This window comes from Drosophila nasuta, chromosome X (assembly GCF_023558535.2).
Source record: "Drosophila nasuta strain 15112-1781.00 chromosome X, ASM2355853v1, whole genome shotgun sequence".
In the NCBI taxonomy this organism is placed as follows: Eukaryota; Metazoa; Arthropoda; class Insecta; order Diptera; family Drosophilidae; genus Drosophila; species Drosophila nasuta.
This window is the reverse complement of record NC_083459.1, coordinates 12,114,296-12,138,207: the sequence shown is the minus strand read 5'-3', so window position 1 is coordinate 12,138,207 and position 23,912 is coordinate 12,114,296. Positions and strand designations below refer to the sequence as shown.

Here is a 23,912-nt window from a genome sequence, read left to right as displayed (position 1 = left end):
TTTGATTTCATTCTTAGTTGCTTACAACTTAATTTTAATTGCACTCTCTAGAAGCACAAATACTCATAAAATTATTGCATTACTTAAATGGATTCATACTCGTATGTCTCTGTAGGAACGACAAAGTTCTCAAATTGTTGCTTCGCATTTCCTCACTTGTAGTCTACTTTTTCCGCAACGCAATTGCTGCTGGGGTGTCGAGTTGTCGGGTGGGAACTTTGAATGCTGAGCGCGCGAAGGTTGCAAAATTCTTTAGAGGCTTTGACCCTTGCCACATTGTTTGGCCCGGTTAAGAAATGATTGAATTGTTTCAATGCTTCGACCTCGGCGCGCAATTGAATGCCATTTATCATTGAGTTAAATATCTTTATTCATTCGAAAACATAGAGAGCAAGTTAAAGAGTGACTGAGACTAGACTGAAACTAAGTGAAATAAGCTGTTCAATTAAAGCCAACCACCGTGTGGATAACGATGCCAATCCTCCTTGATGATGTCCGCTCCGCGCTCGGCGATCATCAGCGTGGGCGCATTTGTGTTTCCCGTGGGAATCGTGGGCATGATGCTTGCATCAATCACCCGTAAGCCGCGAAGACCTCGAACCCTTAAGCGGGGATCAACAACGCCAGAGGGATCGTCTAGAGGTGCCATTTTGCATGTACCCACCGGATGATAGATGGTCTGGGAGTAGTAACGAGCGAGGCACTCCCAGAAGGCATCGCTCAGGTACTCGACCTCGGGACAGTTGCGCCACTCGTAGATGTTCATGGTGGCATTGAGACGCTGCATGGCCGGCGTCTGGGTGAGCTGATGGGACAGCTTGAGGCCCTCTACCATGATGGCCATGTCCAGAGGATCATCGTAGTAGTTGGCATGAATGCGTGGATGTATTTTGGGATCCGCAGACTGTAGTTGGACGTATCCCCGCGAGCGTGGGCGCATCAGAAGCGGAGCAATCACAAAGGAATCGTGATACATCAACGGCTCAAAGGTATTCGCATAGTTCTCCAGCGTTATGGCAGCGCCACGTCGCCCAATCATGCCACCATCGGCGCCATAGCCATAGCTGCCCATGAACAACTGCACATCGGGCCAATCCCGTCCGGACTTTTGGTAGCGTGTGTGTATAAAGCCCATCACTTCGCTCACAGGCATGGCGTAGAAGAAACCCCGCTGGCCATGCAGAAAATCATTTACCGAATCCTCGTTCAACAGCTCAGGCACAATGAACGACAAGTGCTGACCCGGCTGCGGGCTGTCGAAGGTGTAGATTGCCCCCGAGGTGGAGATGTGATCCTGCAGATTGCCGCCCACGCCTGGCAAATGCTGATGCACCTCAATGCCGAGCGGTAGCAGTTGTTCCGCTGGTCCCACGCCGCTCACCATCAGCAGCTGGGGACTGGCCAAGGCACCGGCTGAGAGCAACACCTCGCGGCTGGCCAGCACCTTGTAGTGTCCCAAGCCATACTCGAAGCTGACGCCCAGCACACGCTTGCTCGCATCCTTGGCGATGAGCAGCCGATTGACGAATGCCTTGAGCACAATATCCAGATTGGGTCGCTGCCAGCTGCGGCGCATGTAGCCCTTGTTGGCACTGCAACGCAGTCCGTCGCGCAGCGTCCCGTGCGGGGGTGCAAAGCCGCTTTGGGTGCGGCCATTGAAGTCGCCGTCGGGATGCCCCAAGCCCAGTTGCACCGCGGCAGACATGAAGATATCGAGCAGCGGCGATGGTGAGCGGTAGCGTTCAACGCTGATCGGTCCGCCGTGGCCGTGATACGGACTGTGCTCGTAGCCGGGCACTCGCATGTCCTCGGCCTTGCGGAAGTAATGCAGCACATTGTCGTAATCCCAGCCGGGGTTGCCTAGCTCGGCCCAGTGATCGTAGTCGTGGCGATTGCCGCGTATGTACATCATGGCATTGATCGACGAACAGCCGCCGAGCACTTTGCCGCGCGGCCAGAAGCAACTGCGATCCTCCATGGCCAGGCAATAGCGATCGGTGGGCTCAGTGGAGTATTTCCAGTCCCAGGGACTGCGCTGAAATACCGGATACATTTGCGGCAAGTCCATCAGCAGCGGCTCATCGCCGCCCGCCTCCAGCAGCAGCACATTCCACGCCGGATTCTCGGAGAGTCGAGCGGCCAGCACACAGCCCGCCGAGCCGCCTCCCACGATGATAAAGTCATAGGTGCTGCGCAACTGCTCGATGTGAATGGAGCGCACACGCTGCGCCTCATCGACGATGTCGCTGCGATAGTCCTTGATGCCCTTGTTGAGCATCAGTATCACCATGGCCGAGGGTCCCAGTGTGAGCAGAAACCGCCACATGGTCACGAAGGTGTTGACCGCCGTCATAATTGCATTCGATTCGATTGTCAACTGAATCTGGCTGTGCAAAGTACTGCTCGCTGTTCGCTGCAACAGTTGCTGCATCAGCATTGCAGCTTGAGCGAGTGCAATGACCACAATGGGTGCTAGAGATGGACAAGTGTACGATATATCGCTGACAATTAGGCTGTCACTTTTAAGTAAACTACAAAGACGGTGTAAGTGTTGGACAAGTCGTGCGATATTTATTACAGAATATGCAGTTGACAATGACATAATTGTTATGAGGACGTTACTACGAAATTTTGGTACCAAATTCATTGTTAATAAAGTAATAGAGATGGACAAGTGTGCGATATATTGCAAACAATTCTGTGATGATGATTCCAAAACACAACTCCAGTAACTTTGTTTGTGATGATGACAATTTTGTGACATTTTTGGATATAGCTAAAGACCAATTTCATTATTAATAGAGATTAAGTGTACGATATATTATGGATAATGCAGTGAATATGACTGCCAAACAGAACGTATTCAGAAGTCGAGTAATTCTGTTTGTGATGATGACATTATTATAAAATTTTGAGTATACTTAGAGATCAATTTCATTATTAAATACCAAACTAAATACTAATAATGGATTAATAAGAGATATATCACGAAGAAACTAAAAATCATTTTGATTATTATGTTAAATGCGAAAGTGAGTGATAGAGACAGATGTATGATATATCACAGCTACTGCAATGAAGAAAAAAATAATAATAGCATGTAGATTATGATAATGCAATTGTCATGATATTTTGGTTATTTTGAATATTTTGTAATATACCAAAGTGAATGAAAGAGATGGCGAAGTGTGGGATGTATCGCAAATACGGCAGTGGAGATAGCTTCACAACAGAACGTATTTTGAAGGCACATAACTTTTATTATGATAATGGCAATGTTATGAAATATCATTAATTAGCTGTATATACATATCATTAATAAGCTGTATGCCAAAAATAGCCATGCAAGCTAAGCTAATAAAACGATAAGCATATTGCTGATAGTCAATAGCTGAGTGAAAATAAACCAAATAAAACACAGATATATTTAATTACCTATGTCAGCTATAACACATCACATATTTAGTCTTACACATTCCTATAATATTGACAATCTATACATCACTTTCTTATTGTCGCGCCTCGTTGTCTATCTCTCTTTGCCCCGTGTGCACAATCAAGTGCATTATCAGTAAACTTTGCTATATAGCATATACTTAATATACCTTAAGAATAGTGCCCCAATTGTATAATACTGCACATTGTGCTTATCTTTCGTTTTTTAATGTGCGCATACCTCTTTGTTTTGCTTGTCGTGTTATTCTTTTTCTGTTGTGGTAATCTACCACTGTGAGTACTCATAAATCCAATAAGAGTGAGTGTCAGTAGCCGTGAATGAGTGTGTTTGAGTTAGCTCCGATTACACTCTAGATCTACAACACAAACTTGGAGTGTAGAGTATTGTCAAGTGTTTCTCTTGATCAGCTGCAGATTATGAAACCGCAAAAGTTTTATTTAAAATCTATGCGCAGTTGCAATACACTTTCTAAATTGGATAAATATTTAATAGTAAAATATATTTTTCCAACAATCTTCCGCATCTTTTAGCACTGTTATGGAGTATACCTAAAGTAGTAACTTGACTTTCTTAAAAGTATCACTCTGAACCATGCGTGACTTATGGAAATAGTCGTGACTGCAACTGATGAGTATTCGTTGCACTAAACTGGCATGCTAGCTTAGTAAATACCCTGCAAAACAATTGATTTGCATATAATTTGATCGTAGAATCAATTTCACAAAGGTTCTTTGTTTCAAAAAGTGAAAAGCTTTCTCTTGTTGCAATCAAGTCAAGTGTCACGTACTCGATCGCATTCTTAGCATGCTCTTTTTTGAGCACAGCTACCCAACAGCTATGTTAATTAACAGCGAAAGCTTCTGCCGCCGAGCGCGATTGCAGCAGCGAAAGGGGCGGCAGCTGCTTTAAATATTTAAAGCGCAGTGCAAACAGAAATTGAGAGGCAAATGGCAGATAAAAATAATAAAATATTTTTATCGTCGCAGATCATGACAATAAAGCAAAAGCTAAAGCAACGATAAAACGAACGTTTTGACGGCATCGAAGGTAACAAGTCACACAGCCTTGGCCTGGCCTAAACAGTTCAAAATGCAACGCCCGAGCGTGCGGTCTTTGCGCAGGGTGGCAACCCTGTGCACGCTCTTCACCCTACTCCAAACAGGAGCGTTATTTGTGACTGCTGACGTCACGGAGATACGCAGCAATGGCATCGGGGTCTCGCTGCTGCAATCGGTGGCCACAGCACTCAATGCCTCTGCCGCACAGCTGACGAACAGCAGCGTTTGGCCAGCATCCTACATTCCGCCACCGGAGAACGAGCAAGTGGAGCTCAACACCTTTGACTACATTGTGGTGGGAGCGGGCAGCGCTGGCTCCATTGTGGCCAGCCGGCTAAGCGAGCAGCCCGATGTGCAGGTGCTGCTGCTGGAGGCGGGCGAGGTGCCGCCGCTTGAGTCCGAGATCTACGGCCTGAGCGGGACGTTGCATCACGATGTGCGCTACATGTGGCTGGACGAGGCGGAGCCCAATGTGCACTGCTGTCAGGCAATGGCTCCCCCACACGGCTGCTGTTGGTGGCACGGTCGGTTGCTGGGCGGCACCGGGGCCATCAATGGCAACATCTATGTGCCGGGGAGTGCGGCGAACTATCAGCGTTGGCGTTGGCAGCTCGGATTGCGTGGCTGGGATTGGCCCCAAGTGCAGCGTGCTTATCTTCGCCTCCAGCAGAGGTTGCAGCCAAGCTACTTTCCGGTCTCGCCGCTCAATCTGCGTCTCTCCTCGCTGATCTACGCGGCCAGCGGCGAGCTGGGGGTGCCCAAGATGCAGCAGCCCCTCATTGCGGGCAGCAGCTTCGGGTACACGCATCACGTCCCGGCCACCATACGCCAGGGCAGGCGAGCCAACAGTGCACGCATGTTCCTAGCCAGCGCAGAGCAACAGCAACGATCCAATCTGCGCGTTCTGCGCGGTGCTCTAGCGGAGCGTCTGCTCTTCTCCGGTGGTGGACAGCGGGCACGTGGCGTGGCCTACACCCTGAGTGGGGACAATACCACGCGTGCTGTCTGGGCGCGGCGTGAAGTTGTTGTCAGCGCTGGCACACTGAACTCGGCCAAGTTGCTGTTGCTGTCTGGCATTGGACCAGAGGAGCACTTGTCGAGCTTGGGCATCAAGACTGTGCGGCATCTGGCGGGCGTGGGGCAGAACCTGCACGATCACGGCATGTTGCCGCTGTTCCTGCGCTTCACCAGCAACTGCGCCGTCAACAGCAGCAGCGCCCAGGAGCGCAGCGCCTACGCCGCCGACTCGGTGGCCGAGTATCTGTTGCAGCAGCAACGCGGTCCCATGGCCGAGAGCTACTCGATGATGGGTTTCCTCAACTCGAGTGCGCCGCACAGTCGCTCGGGACAGCCTGATCTGCATGTAGTGGCGCACACGTTGTTGCCACGCGGTGGCAGCGGCAGCTTCGAGTATCTGGGCTTTCGCCCCGAGCTTGTGGCCGCCCAGCAGGCGGCGTTGCAGCGCACGGATCTGCTGCAGGTGATGGGATCGCTGCTGTTGCCCAAGTCTCGGGGTAGCGTCAGTTTGCGCAGCAGTGATCCATCGGACAGTCCGCTGATCTGGAACAACTATGGTGCTCATGTCGAGGATCGTGCCACACTGTTACGCTTTGTCCGCTACGTGCAGCGTTTGACGCGTACTCGCGCCTTTCGTAGCTGCGGCCTGCAGCTGTGGCTGCCACCGCTGCCCGAATGCGATGCTCTGCAGCCGGACTCGGATGCGTATTGGATGTGCCACATTCGGTACATGTTTGTGGGCGCCTGGCATGCGGTCGGCACTTGCCGCATGGCCGACAAGAGTGATCCACTTGGTGTCGTCGATGAGCGACTACGGGTGCGTGGCATCCAAGGGCTGAGGGTGGTGGATGCCAGTGTCATACCGGAGGTGACGGCTGGCAACACAAATGCACCCGCCATGATGGTTGCCGAGCAGGCGGCGCGCATGATTCGCGAGGATCAGCTGGGTCAGCAGAAGAGCGGAGGGGACAGCGACGAACGGGTGAAATCTAGTGAAGTGCCGGAGCAATCAAATGAAATACATATTTGAAGAAGGCTGCGCTTAGCTACGACGCTGTTAGACCCTTTACTACTGCAACATATCTAGAAATAATCAAATGGACTGCAGCACTTTCAAGGTACTCATCAAGACTCTATACTTTAGCAATAAATATAACTTCTGTTTATTATTTCATGATGTTTACTCCTTAGCGCAAAATAATAGTTAGTTTTAGTCAAAGTTCATTCTTCCAAGCCAAGTATCGTCTGATTTTGACTCTTACTTTTGAGCAAAAAACATAATTCAATTCAATATCATTATTTCACGACAAAGCACTGATTAATACAGCGCAATTTAGAAATCTGCGAATTTAAAACTTTTCATTGTTTTGTTTAAAATTAGCAAAACCACAATTTGCGGTTTGTGCCTTTATTAATACAGCATATTATAGCAATGTATTAATACAAAGCACAACTTTAATCTTTTTGTTGTTGAGATATGATTAACAAATCTATAATGATGAAAGCGTGCCAACTTTATCTGATCAACATAAAACGCAACCAAGTCTCGGTCGAAATACTCATTTAATGGTCACTTGGTTTGACTTGTTCGTACAGTTACAATAAATACATGGGATTGTCTTAAGCATAACAAAAAAAAAAGAAAATAAACTTGGGTTTTCGGAGGAAAAATCCCTTAAGTCTAAAGACCTCAAACATTCACGCACTCACTCATTCACGCTCGCATTCACACTCAGATTCACTCTCATACCGAATGCTGTCTCCCTATCAGACTATTGTGTTCTTAATCCAAAACTCCTTGATCATATCGCTGCCTTTCTCAGCAATCATAATTACGGGCGCATTCGTATTGGCCGACACCAACTTGGGCATGATACTGGCGTCGATCACCCGCAGACCACGTATGCCGTACACCCGCAACTTGGCATCCACTACCGCATCCTTGTCCCAATACGGTGCCATCTTGCAGGTGCCGACGGGATGATAGATTGTCGAAGTATAGCGACGCACCATGCACTCCCAGTAGGCGTCGGTGAAGGGAGCCAGCTGCTCACATCCCGGCCAGTGTATGCTGGATAGACGTGAGCCAAAGCGTTGCATAGCCTTCGTTCGCGAGAGGGCTACGGCTATTTTGACACCCTCAATCAGTGTCTTCATATCGAACTCATCGGTCAGATAGTTGGGAAAGATGTAGGGATAGTCGAAGGGATTGCTGCTGCGCAACTTGATGCTGCCCACGCTGCGGGGACGCAGCAACATCGGTATTATGCTCCATGCATCCCGATTGTTGATCGGCTCAAAGACCGACCTATAGAATGCGTCCGTCAATCCGTGTGCCTTGCGCAACTGTGATCCGCCATCGGAATTAGTTGAACCCGACACAAAGTGGAACTCAATGTCCGGCCAGTCCAATGAACTGTTCGCATACTTTGTGTTCACATAGGCGAGACCCTCGACGCCCCCGAGTATGGTGAGAGGACCTTGGCCAAAGACTGCATACTGCAGCACCGTTGACATCGTGTGAAAACGATTCTCCACAATCGAAACGGGCTGATTCACCAGGAATGTCAAGCCACCGAGACCAATGTGATCCTGCAGATTCTCGCCAACGCTCAGCTCTTTGATGACTGGAATGCGATGCTTGGTTAGCTCTTTGCGTGGTCCGACACCGCTCAGCATCAGAAGTTGCGGACTGTTTACCGAGCCGCCGGACAGCACCACTTCCTTGGTGGCACGCACATGATACAGCTTCTGATCTTTAACAAACTCGACGCCAAATGCCAGCTTGGTGACCGGATCGATCATAATGCGGGTAACATGCGAGTTCATCGAGATGTGCAGATTAGGACGGAGGCGAGCGGGTCGCAAGAACGCCTTGGATGTCGAGCAGCGCGAACCACGTCTGGTTGTGCCCTGGGCAATCATGAATCCCGTCATTTTCTCGCCATTCAAGTCGCGATTGTCGTAGCCCATCTCCACGCCAGCCTCAACGAAGCTGGCCGCCAGGGGCGTGTGGTAAGGTGCCTCGCCCACAGTCAAATAGCCACCAGTGGCATGGTAAGGTGTGCTGGCCAAGTAGGGATTGGTATTATCCTCCGATTTCTTGAAGTAGTAGAGGGCATCGCGATACGACCAGCCGGGATTGCCGAGAGCCTCCCAGTTCTCGTAGTCTCTCTTCGAGCCTCTGAGATACAACATGTAATTCAGGACAGATGAGCCTCCTAAGACCTTGCCCCTGGGCCAATTGCAGCGTCCACCTTGCATAGCTGCCAGGAAATCGAAACATTAGCATTGCCAAATTTGTAAGGATGTTTGAACTTACCCAAACATGAAGTTCCCGAGGGTTCGGTCTTATACTGCCAGTCGATCTTCGAGAGTTGTAGATAACCGGCCATAAGCGGTACATCCGTCAGTTCGGTCTCATCGCCACCCGCCTCCAGCAAGAGGACATTCCAGTTCTCGACCTCTGTCAAACGATTGGCAACAACAGCGCCGGCGGAACCGGCGCCTATCACAATGAAATCATAGTGATCGAGTATGTCATCGCTGCTCACATCGCTGGGTTTTGATTCGGGATCCATGATCTCCTCATACTGGAAATAGGCAACCGCTGCCATCAGCATCGGTATGAACCAACTGTTGCTTGTCGCCGCCGTCACCGCGCCTCCAATTGCCGACGCGGCGCCCACAATAGCCGAGCTCATGTTTCAATCGATGGCGTTCGTCCAAAATCTCAACGTGTCTGTAATAGAAAATATTGTAAAGTCAATTAGCGAGTTATGCGATGTGATGTGAGTTTTACTTCTGGATATGGAAATCAATTTGCTAACGTAGATGGTGACACAATCGTAGAAAATGTCTAACCAGAGATTGACAGCTTATTTCCAAATTAAGTAATGGAAACCCGCTTTTTCGTTGGATTATTCAACAACTTTCCACCCTTAGGGCGATATTTGTATACTTTCTCAGTATGAGGTAAGCTTTTGAATATGATTTGAAATAAGATAAATAATGATTGAAATAGTAACACGAATATTTCGTATCAACTGGTCAATAACGTACTAAATGTAACTTCCCCGTAAGTTGTCAACAGTGTTTTTCTTGCCAAACACTCAGTCAATCAGTCAACGGGTCAGGTTTAAATAATTTGCATGTAATGTATGTAATCGGGTTATCGTTGTGAAGTGCTGTGATGGGGGAGACAGGAACACACTTTTCATGCTTTCAACATTTCGATCACGATCTGTAATTTCGTAACTCCATTTGCTATGCATACCCTACCCAAAGCACATCTGGTTGTCGTGGTTGTCGGTTGTCCATTACAACATGCACGAAGCTTATCACACGTTTTTCGATCGGAATTCCAAATCAGCGCCCCCAAAATGACGAATTTGTGCTGTTCGTATTTGAGTGCGAAGCTTTTTCGTAATGCGACTTTCGTTCTAGCTAAAAGTGCCGTTACTTTAAGCTTTTGTAAGAACTTTTATAGTATAGCAACTGGCATTTGGCAGCACAGCAGAGCTTCGGTTAGTGGTGAGAGAAGTGGAACAGTCAGAGGTGTAAGAGGGGGAGCGGAAGGTGCTGCAAGTCTCCCGCATAAAAGTGAAATCTTTTGCGGCTGTTATAAAACTTCCATTGAAGCTATGCAGCTTTTCTCTCATTATTTCTGGCCAGAAAGCCATGCAACAATTGCTTCACACACGCACACACACACACACACACAGTCACACATTTAGAGAGGCAAGCGCAACCAGTTTGTGGCCACGCCCTGCAGTAAATGCCGCCCTATCGATTGAGAGGAGTACGCTGACTTCTTGGCTTGTTGTGTTGTTGGCCACTCGCTTGTTGATTGCGGCTTTGCAGCTTGTGGCTGCTGCCGAAAACATTTCCTGTCGCTCAGTCTCTGTCGCAGTCTCGCTGACTTTGCATAATCTTTGGCTGGACCAAGTCAATAGCATTAGCAGCATTCGCTGATGTTGTTGTTGTTGTTGCTGTCTTTGTTGTTGGCAATTACAAACTTGTTGTTGCTGCTAATAATATTTGATGTGATTGCTGTTGTTGTTGTTGCAAACTGGTTGCCGCTGCGCCGAGTTGAATGTGCGCTACACTGCTCAAGTTCAAGGTACCAGCTGCAAAGCGCCGTCCAGCGACTACGACTGCGACGTCGACCGCAGCAGCAGCAGCAGCAGCCACAGCAGCGAGGGGCGAGCACTGCGAATAGGCGCTAATTAGATGAGCAAACAGCGCTAAAGAGAAATGCATAACACACGCATACGCATACGCAAGCAAAAAAAAAACTTAACGAAGCCGTGCCGTGAATCACTTTCGTTGAGAAAGCTTCTCTGCGTAGGCGTTGCGTCGCGTCGCTGCTGCGACATCAGCAGCTTAGAATGTTTTTGATTGTTATTGTTGTTGTTTCGCGAGCCTTTTGCTTGTTCTGTTTTGCTGTCTCTTGCGCTGCCGCAGCCGCTGCTTCTTGTTATTGTTGTTGACTTTGATTTCTTTTTGCCGTTGGCACACTTTTCGCATTGTGATTTTGTTTATTTATACATGCGTATATGTGTGTGTGTTAGTGTATTAATAATGTATTTGAATATATTGTTATTATTGCTTTTCACTCACTTGCTGAACACTTCTTAGAACTGTGTCAAAGGAGACAGTGACAGAGAAAGAATAAGAGAACGAGATCGTACGATTGCGAGAGGGTTTTTTTTTCTTTGTATATTTGTCGTTTTGTTTGTTTGTAGCCTGAGAGCCGAGTTCAAGCGCCGCCTTGGAGCTTTTCGTTGTTGTTTTTTTGTTGTGCTTTCTTTCAACACTTTCTTTCTGTGCGCTTTCTGCAGCCGCGCGCTGCGACGTTCGCTGGGCAACTGAGACGCATAAAATGAAGTGGAACCAGAGCCAAAAACAGCCACAGCAACTAGAAATGGCCAAGCCTCTCTCACTCCTCCTCCTCCGCTCTCTCACTGTCACATTTTAAGCCGCTCTCTCTGTTTCTCTCACTCGCTCGTTCGCTCGCTTTGCGCTCTCTTTGTCAAATCCCTTTCTCTCTGCAAGCTCGACTCCAACTGTATTTGCTTTTGCTTTGGCGTCAGCTGCGTTTGCGTCTGCGTCTGCGCAACGGTCGCAATGCCCTTTTTAATTTGTCTGGCCTGCAATGAGGGCCAAGCACTGCAGCTTTGTTTTTTGTTTTGTTTTGTGTTTTTTTCTTTGACCCGTTAGTTGGCACTGCAAATGGCCAATTGCTTCCTGCTTAACTCGACTTGGCAGCTGACAACACTCGATCATAACTTTTTCGACTCATTTGACGTGTTTGCCGGCACGTAGACAACACACACACACACACACATACACTTACACTCTTCGCACTCGCACACTCATTCGTGAAGGCAGCGAAATGCTTTCACTCTTACTATATAAGCCGCTAAAGTCGAGCTTTGCTGCCAAAATGTGCGTACACAAGCGGCGTTATTTGTGGGTCATACTTTGGCCGACCCATCATCAGGCCATCGCACCTGGCCACCTGGTTGCCCCAATGACGTCAGCAAACAGCTGCAAAACGGCCAACTATTTGGCGGGAATATAGCTAAACCACTTTGATTCCATACACAGAGCTTGGATATAAAAGTATTTCAATTATTTCTGAACTTTAATCACAAATTAAGATGATAGAAGATAAAAAGAGAAATAAAATAAAATAAATAACAAGATAATAAATAAGTAAATTAGAAAAATTATACAATCTATAGCAACCTATTTACTGTTATAATATTCCATAATTGGATATAGAAAGAGTTGATTAAATGATCCAATTTTGTATATTTATTTAGTAATATTTTATGATTCCATAACTTTCGTTAAGATAGAAATATGTGATCTTTAATGAAGTCAATTCGAAAATGTTCCTCTCAAATATTATATGTTCTAATAAAAAAATCATAAAAAAAAACAATGCAAAACTGTATTTCCGTTATTCTTGATCCACATAGAATAAGATGACCTTTTAAGTTCATTGTAATCTAAATTTTATGCGCAATAACCTGTGAATCTAGAAAACAATAAATATTATAGTGCAAGGAATATTCTTAAAAATGACAAATATAAATGCATATCTATAAGAAAGCAAACTATGTTTTTAGATACCCACCAAAAATTCTTTCAATATTCATAGGAATTTGAACAATGTGTCTACTAAAATGTTTGATATTCATTGGAGAATTCAAAAGAAGAACAAACAAAATAAAACATATTATGATAGTGCAACTATTTATTTTATCATTTAAAATGTTAACTTAAAAATTTCATAACATTTTTTATTTAAGTTCATTCTAGTTTAAATTTTATGACAGAACTATAGTTAAATACGCAATACTCTGTCAACGAATAATAAATGTTGTGTTGAAAGAAATATTCTGGAACAAATTAGAAATATTATATTATATAAGAGAATGTCTTCATACGGCTGTTAAGAATGCAAACTATGATTTTAGATACTCCCTAAAGATTATTTCAATCTTTATTGGCAATTGCACAATGTGTGTGTGATAATCGTTGGGGAAAGAATAAAACAAAAATACAATTTATAATCGTTTACATATATTTATTATATTATTTAAAATGCAAGCTTAGAAAGTTCATAACTTTTTATACCCGCTACCCATAGGGTAGAAGGGTATTATAACTTTGTGCCGGCAGGAAATGTATGTAACAGGTAGAAGGAGGCATCTCCGACCCCACAAAGAATATATATTCTTGATCAGCGTCAACAGCCGAGACGATCTAGCCATGTCCGTCTGTCCGTCTGTCCGTATGAACACCTAGATCTCAGAGACTATAAGAGATAGAGCTCTAATTTTTTTTCGACAGCATTTGTTATGTTTGCACGCAGATCAAGTTTGTTTCAAATTTTTGCCACGCCCCCTTCCGCCCCTGCAAATCAAAAATCGAATAACCAGCGTAATTTAGCTAGAGTTACGAATTTTGGCATATACAATAATAACTATAGTATTTATGATTCCTGAAAATTTGGTTGCGATCAGATAAAAATTGTCGAAGTTATTAAAGAAATACTTTTGTATGGGCAAAAACGCCTACTTACTAGGGCTCTTTTTTGCTTTGGCCGACAATCTGGTATATTGTGCCGTCTATGGCATATTTTGAATACGGTACTATATCGATATACCACATATACCATTTGGTATATTTTTAGTATTTTTGCAGTATATTTGGTATCTTTTGAGAATAATACCGCAAAATATATTGCTTTTATTCAAAATGGGTAGCGGGTATCTCACAGTCGAGTACACTCGACTGTAGCTTTCTTACTTGTTTATAAAACAATTTACCATATATTGGCTAACCCAAAACACTCGCTTACTATATAATCTGTTTTTACTCGCTCTTTCAGGTGGCTGCTGCGGTTCCACAAAGAAACGGACAATCGTCGGAGGCTGGGCATGGGCCTGGTGGCTGGTGACGGACGTGCAGCGTCTCTCCCTCAACGTGATGACTTTGAATCCGATGTGCGAGAACGTGGAGACCGCTCAGGGTGTTCCATTGACTGTGACGGGTGTGGCGCAGTGCAAGATCATGAAGGTATGTGTGTGTTGTTTGAACCGAACTGAGCTGATCTATCCGAGTTCTGTATGCAAGTTCCTTGGCTTTCGAATAGCTAGAGATCTATCAATCTATCTATCTATCAGTATTAGTATCAATATATATGAATATCTTATCTTAATATACTTATACTTATCTATCTATTTGGCATGCATTTTTGGTAGCAACGTAGTGCAAACGTCTGAAAATTTGGCTTAAAGTTAATTGAATTCCTTTTTAACAATATTTATTGTATTATGCAGCGTTTCAACTGTACTTACTATATAATATTCTTGTTCGATTTTAATACCGTTTTGGCAATTGTTTTTCTTATCTTTTCGTTAAACCTTTTGCGTTTTGTTTATGTACAATTTCAAATTTAACATTTTTTAATTCCTCCCAAAAACGAAATCGATTAAATTTAAATATATTTAGCCTTGCAAGCGCCTTAGATCTGATCAATCAAAAGTAAGTGTAGAATTATCTCTTAAATTCTGTACAAACAAAAAACTTCTCAGTTCCATTGGCATTTTTGGTTTTTGCGTTGATTCGATTTAGTGCTATTCACTAATCACAATCACAACTCCACACTCCGAGCGTGTGTGTGTGTGTGTGTGTGTGTGTAGATGTGTGCGTGTATGTATGATATACGATCAATCATGCAATTTGAATGAAGAACATTATTCCGAAGCACAATTCGCACAGCTAATTTAACTAACTGTAACTAATTGAATAACAACAAGCACCTAGGATATTAATACTATGCAATGCAATTGAAATGCCCACAACAAAAAATCCCAGCGACAACTTCCAAACCAGAAATCAATCGCTCAATCACAAGTATTTTTACCTATTTATCGTATCAATCATTACAATATGATTTCACCATAATCATATTTTATCGTCTCTCTATCTTTTGCACATTCTCATCGATAATTTGATTTATAAAATAGCGCAAAAAAAATATATATTTGAGGATAATTCCAATTGATTGATGGCATGATTGATGCACTTTCACTTTGGATCCTCAAATCGAAATTATGTTCTTACATTGAGTAATTATTTCATTCCATTATTACAGTCATCTTCGTATAAAAATAAAGATTATACAAACGACGAGGTACGTTTATATCATTTCTTTCTTTTCAATCATTTACCCTGTACCACGAGAGGGTATATACATTTTGTTAATAATTTCGTCTCTCTTCGTTGATTATTATTAACATCATTTTTGTATTCTTCGGTTTCGTTTTCTTTCGCTTTTTTTGTTCGCTGTGTATGTATCTCTTTTCAATTGGCTCTTCTATCTGTAACTAAGTATTTCAATGTTCATTCATGAGTACACTCATTCGCACCCACACCCCCACACACATACACTCACACACACGCACGCACGCAGAGTCCGTATCAGAGGAAGGAGCAAAAAAAAAAGAGAAGGCGGTGTAAATCGATGAGGAGGAGAAGAACAATCTGATCACAAATTGTCATCATATCATTTGCCTGCATGTTTGTTTTTAATTATTATCATTATCGGTTTCAGTTCTCTCTCTCTCTCTCTCTCTCTCTCTCTCTCTGTCTCTCTCTATATCTGTTTCACTCACACACTCTTACACTTAGCGTACTCTTAGCACTCACACCAAATAGAGAATTACTTACATTTAAATTTAATAAAACAAAAAACAATTACAATCTGAAGAACAAGAAGAATTTTACTTAAATGGAGCTACAGTCGAAATTTGTTGACATTTGTGTTCTTTTACCTTTCTCTCTACTTTCTTTTACCAATACTACCAACCATACCAACATACCCTGCGCTACTCGATCGTTCGACTACTCAACTTCAACTTGAACTTCAACTCTAACTCAACTCAAACGACTCATCAAAACGAATCTGAAAATCAAAACTAACCAAAAAACAACTGTAAATGATAATAATCGAAATTAAACCAAAAAAACAACAACAATCTAACAACATCATTTGATTGAAATGCTAAAAAAACATTTGCTAATGTTACTGTTAATGCTACCATTACTGTTACTGTTAATGTAAATGTTACTATTACTGTTAATGTTAATGCCACTGTTAATGTTACGGTTGCGGTTGCGGTTGCCATAATCAAAACTTATTATCACTGCCATCGACGCGTGCCAAATGCGTGTGTGTGCGTGCATTGTGTGTGTATGTGTGTGTGTGATCGCGGGTCTAACACAATTATCACCATCATCCATCTCATCATCATCATCGTCATCATCGTTATCATTATCGACGTGCTCATCATCACCATCGGCGTCGTCTTCTTCATCGTCATCATCATGAACAACAACAACAACAACAACAATCGATACTTACTCATCACTACTCAAACAACAATTATTCATTAACTATTTAACAAAAAAAAAAAAAACTCTTCTCATGTGTTTTTCTTTTTTGGCTATGGCTTTGGATTGTCAATTTCTACTCTGGCTGCTCTCTCTCACTGTCTCTTTCTTTTCATCTCTCTCTCTCTCTCTCTCTCATTCTCTGTGTCTATCTCTCTCTCTCTCTTTCTTTCTGAATCTTTGGCTCTATATCTCTATCTGTCTGTCTTTCTGTGCCGTGTTGATCAACCAATAACAACACTAACATTACCAATCATAAATTCACACACACACCACAACCACTCACACCCACATACATACACTCGCACTAAATCACACATACATACACACACACACACACACACACACTTACACAGATGATGAATGTTTATTATTTTCATCATCAGGCCGACGAGCTGCTTGGCACGGCCAGTGAACAATTTCTGGGCAAGAGCGTCAAGGAGATAAAGCAAACGATCTTGCAAACGCTGGAGGGACACTTGCGCGCCATATTGGGTGAGTTACGATATACGATATACGATACACGATATAAGATATATTATATACGATACACGTTTTACGATGTTGAATCTTTGAATGAATGGCTAGTTGAAAAGGAACACATCAAAATGTAGTATGACCCGATTTACGATATTCGACGGGCTTCGATATACGATACACACAATACGAAATATGTTTTAAGATATTCAGGTAAATGAATGACTAGTCGCAAAGGGAAACATCTAAATTTAGTATTGCTCGATTTATGTTACTTGTCCAGTTACGATTCACGATATAAGATATACTATATACGATATACAATTTACGATGTTAAGTCAAATGGATGGCTAGCTAAAAAGGAACACATCGAAATTCAGTATCACACGATTTACGATATTCGACGGGTTTCTATATACGATACACAATATACAAAAAAAAAACGATATATGATGCATGTTTAACTATACTTGGATAATTGCATTATATAGTATTCAAAATATAGTATTGTTCGAATAAAGATACTCGTCCTGTTACGATATACGATACACGATAGTTGCAAGGGAAAATATTAAAATTGAGTATTACACAATTTACGATATTCGTCAAGTTATGCGTTTCAAATCTAAGAGCAAAGATCGTCCTAACCTTACTAACGTTGACAATGCAAATAGTTTTCATCTGCACTATAAATTTATTCAAACGATAACAAACAAACGCTTTAAATTCACCTTGAGAAACCACGGATAAAGGATAACATGACAACCACAATTTGATTAACAGATACCTGCACTATACATATACGAGACTTACGAATATTGAGAGAGATATTTATTCAAACGATAACTAACAAACGCTTTAATTTGAACATGAGAGACTGACAAACTTAAGGAATAAGTTATTTGGTATCCACGGATTATGTTTGTTACATGTTAACTGCAATTTTATCAACAGTCACGTAAACTAGCCAGAAGAAAAAAAATGAATAGAGGGTGCACGATAAATTTATCCGAGTGATAACTAATTATCGATTTAACTTAACTTAAAAGACTAGTTAGAACTGACAGATATTAGAAAAGATGAAAAGTTTCTAACTGAACTACAAATTTATTTGAAAGATAATTGAGAAATTCTTTTAATTGAACATGAGAATATGTCAAGGAAAAACAAATGTTGTCTACAATATTTGAAATAATTACATAATCCAGAAAAATAAACAGTTTTTATTTGCGTGATAAATTTATTAGAGCGATAACTAATTATCGATTTAACTTCTGTATGAGAAAACGGTAAACTCCTACTAATATCATTTGGATATTAAAAAAGGTGATCAGTGTTTTTATCGACAATACATTTATTTGATCGATAACTAACTATCGATTTTACTTATGCGTGAGAAACGGATGAGTTACTAGTTTGAACTTTATTCGAGCGACAACTAACTAAAGCTTTAACTTAAGCAATAGGAGTCGATAGTTGGTTAGTTCAGTCCTTCAGATATTCAAAAAGTTGAACAATTTTAATCGAACGATAACTGAAACTTTGACTTGAGCAATAGAGACCGATAGACCACTAGTTTTGTTTATGACTAGAGAAAAAACCTGAACCTGAACAGTTTTTGATTTTGCATAGAGTCTGCGACTATAATTATCCCAATTACAAAATGTTAACGATCAGCTGTTAGTTGTTTTAGTTGTTGAAACTTTATAGCTTGCATGCGGTGGGTCAATTTATGAGATCAGTTCTAATCAGGTTGTTGTTGTGAGTTGAGCTGACCTTGACTGCTCTATTAATTACACAAATCAAACTAGACTTGAACAATTTTACGAGTGCATTGAACTAGACCGAGTGAACTGCGAACTGACCAATGAATACTCACTCGAATACCCGTGAATACACTCATAATAATTGTTGTTGTTAATGGAACTACTTGGAATTAGTCGACGAAGGGCCCTGACAAGTTCGTAACTCATGGATGAAGTATACTGTAGTATAGTTATGTATGTGTGTATATAGATGAGGACCGATTATTATACTACACACACACACACAAGTATATCTCGCATCTCAAGGCGGTTTTCATTTATGCAACTGCCACAATTTGAATACAACATTTGTCGCTGTCAGTTGCGAGCGCGACGAGAAACACTTCGGTCGCAACGTCTCTGTCTCCATCTCTGTCTCGAACTACGTTTCTTTCCCCTCACGTTCTCATTGCTTTTAGTTCTATTCAATCGCGTGTGAACCAAACAACTGTCCGTGTCGGAGAGTGTGCGGTATTCCATTTAGTTAATATCTAGTTACCAGCGAGTGCGGTTCACAGTTGTGCCCCAGTTTCTCTGGTGGCTTGACCTTAAGGGCCATCGCTCAAAAAAAGGTCGTCACTTTGATTGATTACCGTTAGAGGTCGTTGGTGACATCCTGACCGACACAAAAGGCAAACAAAAGCTAAAAACCTGCAATCAAAACTGTGTTCAGTTCTTGTATTCTGATTCACTTGCTACACACACAAAAAAAATACAGCTTATCAAAGCTTATAAATTCCTGTGGTTGCTCGTTAAAGCTCAGCTAAACCTATCTCAATAAGTATCTAATACTTTCAAAAAGTGATCTTTGGTTCTAGATGGAAGTCTTTAGCTTAAGTTACAATTTAAATCAATTCAATGTTCTAGTTTTTGAGTGTCCTCTGGATTTCTCTTGTCTGGAGAATAGAGAATAAAGTATATAAACTTAAAGAAGTGATCTTTATGTGATATAAATTTAAACTGAAAGAGTTATATAGTTCTAGATGAATGTCTTCAGTTTAAATTACAATTTAAATCAATTTAATGTTCTAGTTTTTGAGAGTGTTCTAGATTTCTCTTCTCTTGAGAATAGAGAATGCATAATAATAAAGAATATAACCTAAAAGAAGTGATCTTCATGTGAAGTATTTTTATAGTTCGAAATAGAAGCCTTTGATTTAAATCAATTTAATGTTCTAGGTTTTGAAAGTGTTTTGGACTTTTCTTCTCTTCAGAATAGAGAATAAAGAGTAATAAAGAATATAAATGCTTTAATCATAAAGCACAAGGAATACACTTTTGGGATCTTCGCTATAAAGTGCTTCAAATTAATTACTTTTCTAGCTAAACTTCTTTGCCAAAACCTTCCCCTTCAAAGTAAATTGCAAATCACTTCTCTAGCTGAAATTCTCTGCACAAAGCTTCCCCTTAATAGTCAATTGTAAATCACTTCTCTAGCCAAACTTCTGTGCCCAAAAGCACTCAACTTATCGATCAATCTGCTGAGGAGCACTAAAAGCTGTCAGAGCTTTAATGAAAGCACAAAGCTTGCGAGCTTTTACTCAATTCATTTGACCGCAGCGGCAAGCAACTAGAGACTGAAACTGAGACAGTTCGATAAGACTGCGCCAATGACGTCAAGACTAATACGAATGTTTTAATTGAAATAGAAGACGAAGAAAGGAAAGCGAGGGGGGAAACGACACGAAGATAGGCTAGATACGATAAATAAGCAAGAACGCGACGCGCGCTCTTGTCAGTCGACAGCGCTAACTGGGCCCATAAGCAGGGGGGGCTTAAGCAGGCCAAGTGCAAGTGCGAACTCAAGAGGCGAACAAAAAACAAAACGGTAGCTGGTCATGTCTGTGGTGTGGATTGGCACCTTCAAGGTGGCGATGATTGTGGGCGTCACCTGGCTGGTGGTGCGACGGTAAGCGAGTGTTTCCCACCCCCTCACCACCCTTCATCATCGACTGCTAAATCGATTATTAAGTTACATTCCCTAACTCGAAATTCCCTTTCTTTTTGATGAACAGGAATCATCATAGACTGCTTAATCGATTATTCAGTTACACGTTCCATCCTAATTTGTATTCTTTGTCCTTTGATTTACAGGAACGCTTACAGTCGAAGAGGTGTACAAAGATCGCGACCAGTTCGCTGCATTGGTCCGCGAGGTGGCCGCACCTGATGTCGGACGCATGGGCATCGAGATCCTCTCGTTCACCATCAAGGATGTCTACGATGATGTGCAGTACTTGGCCTCGCTGGGCAAGGCGCAGACGGCGGTGGTGAAGCGCGATGCCGATGCCGGTGTCGCCGAGGCGAATCGTGACGCTGGCATTCGGGAGGCCGAGTGCGAGAAGAGCGCCATGGATGTGAAATACTCGACGGACACGAAAATCGAGGACAACACGCGCATGTTCAAACTGCAGAAGGCCAATTTCGATCAGGAGATCAACACGGCCAAGGCTGAGTCGCAGTTGGCCTACGAACTGCAGGCGGCCAAGATTCGCCAGAAGATCCGTAACGAGGAGATCCAGATCGATGTCGTCGAGCGTCGCAAGCAGATCGAGATCGAATCGCAGGAAGTTCAGCGCAAGGATCGCGAACTTATCGGCACTGTCAAGCTGCCCGCCGAGGCTGAGGCTTATCGTGTGCAGACCATTGCCCAGGGCAAGCAGTAAGTTGTTGTTTTCGATGCAATTAATTACGCATACGCAGCGTTGTTCATAGTTGCAATGTGACTGGCATACACATATTTACGATATTGTAGATTGCGATGACATTTCCTCGTCTACGACCTTCACTTTGCTTTGTGCTCCGCTTGCCAAGTGATGCAATTTAGCAAATGAAATGATTACTCAATTATATTCTACACCATTGGTTTCACATTTCACATGCATGCAAAATTATATTCTACAGCAGCTTAGGTTTATGTAATCCATACGGAGAAGTGTGCATAAAAAACGGAATCAATGTTTACTTGAAAACTATTTCGTTTGTGTTTGTATTTGAGCTGTATTTGAATCAGTAAAGTATTGATTGAACAACACGTTGTATGCGCTATATATATGAACATAGAACTTCCATATGATTACGAACTGTATTTGAAACTTACTTCTGTTTAGATATAACTTCATATTGCAGTATGTCATCAAATATCAGCATGATTTGTGGACCATATGCGTATAGGTGACATTTCAATTAGAAACAGATGTGAACAGCTTACATGACAACACGTCGTATGAGTTATGTTTATATGAATGCATACTTTGTTCAAAGTGTACTACTTTCATCCCTGAAGATGCCAGGCCACTAAAAATTATCAATTTGATTATATGTAGGTAGTAATTTGAACAACACGTCGTATGAGCAATGTTTCAAATTGAATGCATACATAATTTTAGGCCTAATCCTTTCATTTCTGAATTTGCTTCACCACATAATATTCTCAGTTTGGATGTAGCACATCATTTTGAATAAATAGTAGTGCATGAACAACACGTCGTATGCGCTATTTTTATATATAGAACCTCATATTACAATTTGTCACCAAATATCATCAGTATGATTTATAGACTCTATGATTAGAGGCGACAATTTAATGAGAAAGTGTGTCGTAATTAAATTGACAACACGTCGTATGAGTTATGTTTTCTATACTAAACTGCAATATGAATGCGTTCTTTATTTAAAACCTACTTCCATTTTTCGTGAAGATGATAGACTACCATATAAAATCGGTTGGTTTAAAGGCAACATTTTAATTAGAATAAAAACTTATGCTTGAACAACACGACGTATGAGTTATGTTATGTTTTCTATAACTGAACTGAATGTATATATCATTTAAAACATTCTCCATTTTCCCTGAAGATGCCAGGTCATTAAAAATGATTCCTTTGATTAGATTGATTATCATAGTACTTTGAACAACACGTCGTATGAGCAATGTTTCAAATAACATTTGCAATGCTAATGCATACTTTATTTGAAATCTTATCCATGCATCCTTAAAATATTATATATTATACCAAATAAATTCAGTTTGGTTAATAAGAATAAGATTTAATGCTTGAGCAACGGGTCGTATGAGCTATGCTTCCTATAAAGAACAGCAATATAAATGCATACTTAATTTTTATGATTATAGGTACCATTTTCACTTAAATATAAGCAGTCTGTTTTAAGAAGCATATGAGTACAGGCGACATTTCTTTTAGAAACTTTGTAGTAGTTAATTTGACTACACGTCGTATGAGTTATCTTTTCTATATTGAACTATGTAAATGCGTACTTACATAGTTTGATATCTTCTCCTTTCTTTATTGAAGATACTACACTACCAAATCATAAGTTGCATATTAATTTGATTAATAATTAGTGTTTGAACAACAGGTCGTATGAGCAATATGAATGCATACTCAATTTGCTTCCAAATATCAGCAGTATAATAATGTATAGGGAGCTTATGAGAATAGGCGGCATTTTAATATCTATTTAGTTCGGAAGAAAGTAGTTAAGTCTAAAGGTTTTAAGAATTACTGCTCGAATAACACGTCGTATGCGTTATGCAATGTTTTCTACATATATTCAACTTAATGCATACATAATTTAAAGCCTCCTTTTTCTGAAGGTATTTCACCACCAAATATTATCAGTTTGGTTGCATTTTATGTTGAATAAGAATTAGTTATTCGTATTAGCAAAATGAATGCATAACCCTTAAAAGTATGATTTATGGAGCATATATTGTAAGCTACATAATTAAAAGACCGACAACTTTGTTCTCTGCACATGTGACATCATAAAATGTCTGTTTGGATAGCTTTTTAGAAAGAGTGAAGTACATATTGAACAACATGTCGTATGCGTAATGTTTTGCCAAGTCTTCTTTATTGAACTTATACGTGATTTTAATGCAACTCCTTCTCTTACGTGCAGATGCCAGACCATCGAGGGAGCACGCGCTGAAGCCGAGCGCATTCGCAAGCTCGGTTCAGCCGAGGCTCATGCCATCGAGCTGGTGGGCAAAGCGGAGGCAGAACGCATGAGGATGAAGGCGAATGTGTACAAACAGTACGGCGATGCGGCCATTATGAACATTGTGCTCGAGTCGCTGCCCAAGGTGAGTGAGTGAGA

General features: G+C 42.0%; 5 protein-coding genes across 8 annotated transcripts in view; 2 read left to right on the top strand and 3 right to left on the bottom strand.

Moving 5' to 3' along the window:
- The window catches only part of LOC132795887 (glucose dehydrogenase [FAD, quinone]-like), a 130,644-nt gene that overhangs the window by 7,470 nt on the left and 99,262 nt on the right, over positions 1-23,912 (bottom strand). The gene's annotated exons all lie outside the window — the stretch shown is intronic.
- LOC132795892 (flotillin-2) overlaps positions 1-23,912 on the top strand; it is a 122,807-nt gene that overhangs the window by 97,448 nt on the left and 1,447 nt on the right. Inside the window, exons 2-6 of one of the 4 annotated variants that reach the window (XM_060806834.1) lie at positions 13,940-14,127; positions 15,209-15,247; positions 16,893-17,001; positions 20,883-21,450; positions 23,715-23,898. In XM_060806834.1, the coding sequence (XP_060662817.1) occupies positions 13,940-14,127; positions 15,209-15,247; positions 16,893-17,001; positions 20,883-21,450; positions 23,715-23,898 (1,088 nt within the window). Of the gene's footprint in view, positions 1-13,939; positions 14,128-15,208; positions 15,248-16,862; positions 17,002-20,041; positions 20,698-20,882; positions 21,451-23,714; positions 23,899-23,912 lie in introns of those variants that run through there. The other 3 variants (XM_060806837.1, XM_060806836.1, XM_060806838.1) reach the window with 3 other exon arrangements.
- On the bottom strand, positions 350-2,461 carry LOC132795447 (glucose dehydrogenase [FAD, quinone]). The gene has a single exon (XM_060806150.1). The coding sequence runs from the start codon at positions 2,435-2,437 to the stop codon at positions 446-448; it is 1,992 nt and encodes a 663-aa protein (XP_060662133.1). The 5' UTR covers positions 2,438-2,461; the 3' UTR covers positions 350-445.
- LOC132795446 (glucose dehydrogenase [FAD, quinone]) lies at positions 4,518-6,698 on the top strand. The gene has a single exon (XM_060806149.1). It carries the CDS (start codon positions 4,547-4,549, stop codon positions 6,560-6,562), a length of 2,016 nt encoding a protein of 671 aa, XP_060662132.1. The 5' UTR covers positions 4,518-4,546; the 3' UTR covers positions 6,563-6,698.
- Positions 7,077-11,411, bottom strand: LOC132795448 (glucose dehydrogenase [FAD, quinone]). The gene is made up of 3 exons (XM_060806151.1): positions 11,155-11,411; positions 8,855-9,274; positions 7,077-8,798 (listed from the first exon to the last, which is right to left on the bottom strand). The coding sequence occupies exons 2-3, from the start codon at positions 9,234-9,236 to the stop codon at positions 7,300-7,302; spliced, it is 1,881 nt and encodes a 626-aa protein (XP_060662134.1). The 5' UTR covers positions 9,237-9,274; positions 11,155-11,411; the 3' UTR covers positions 7,077-7,299.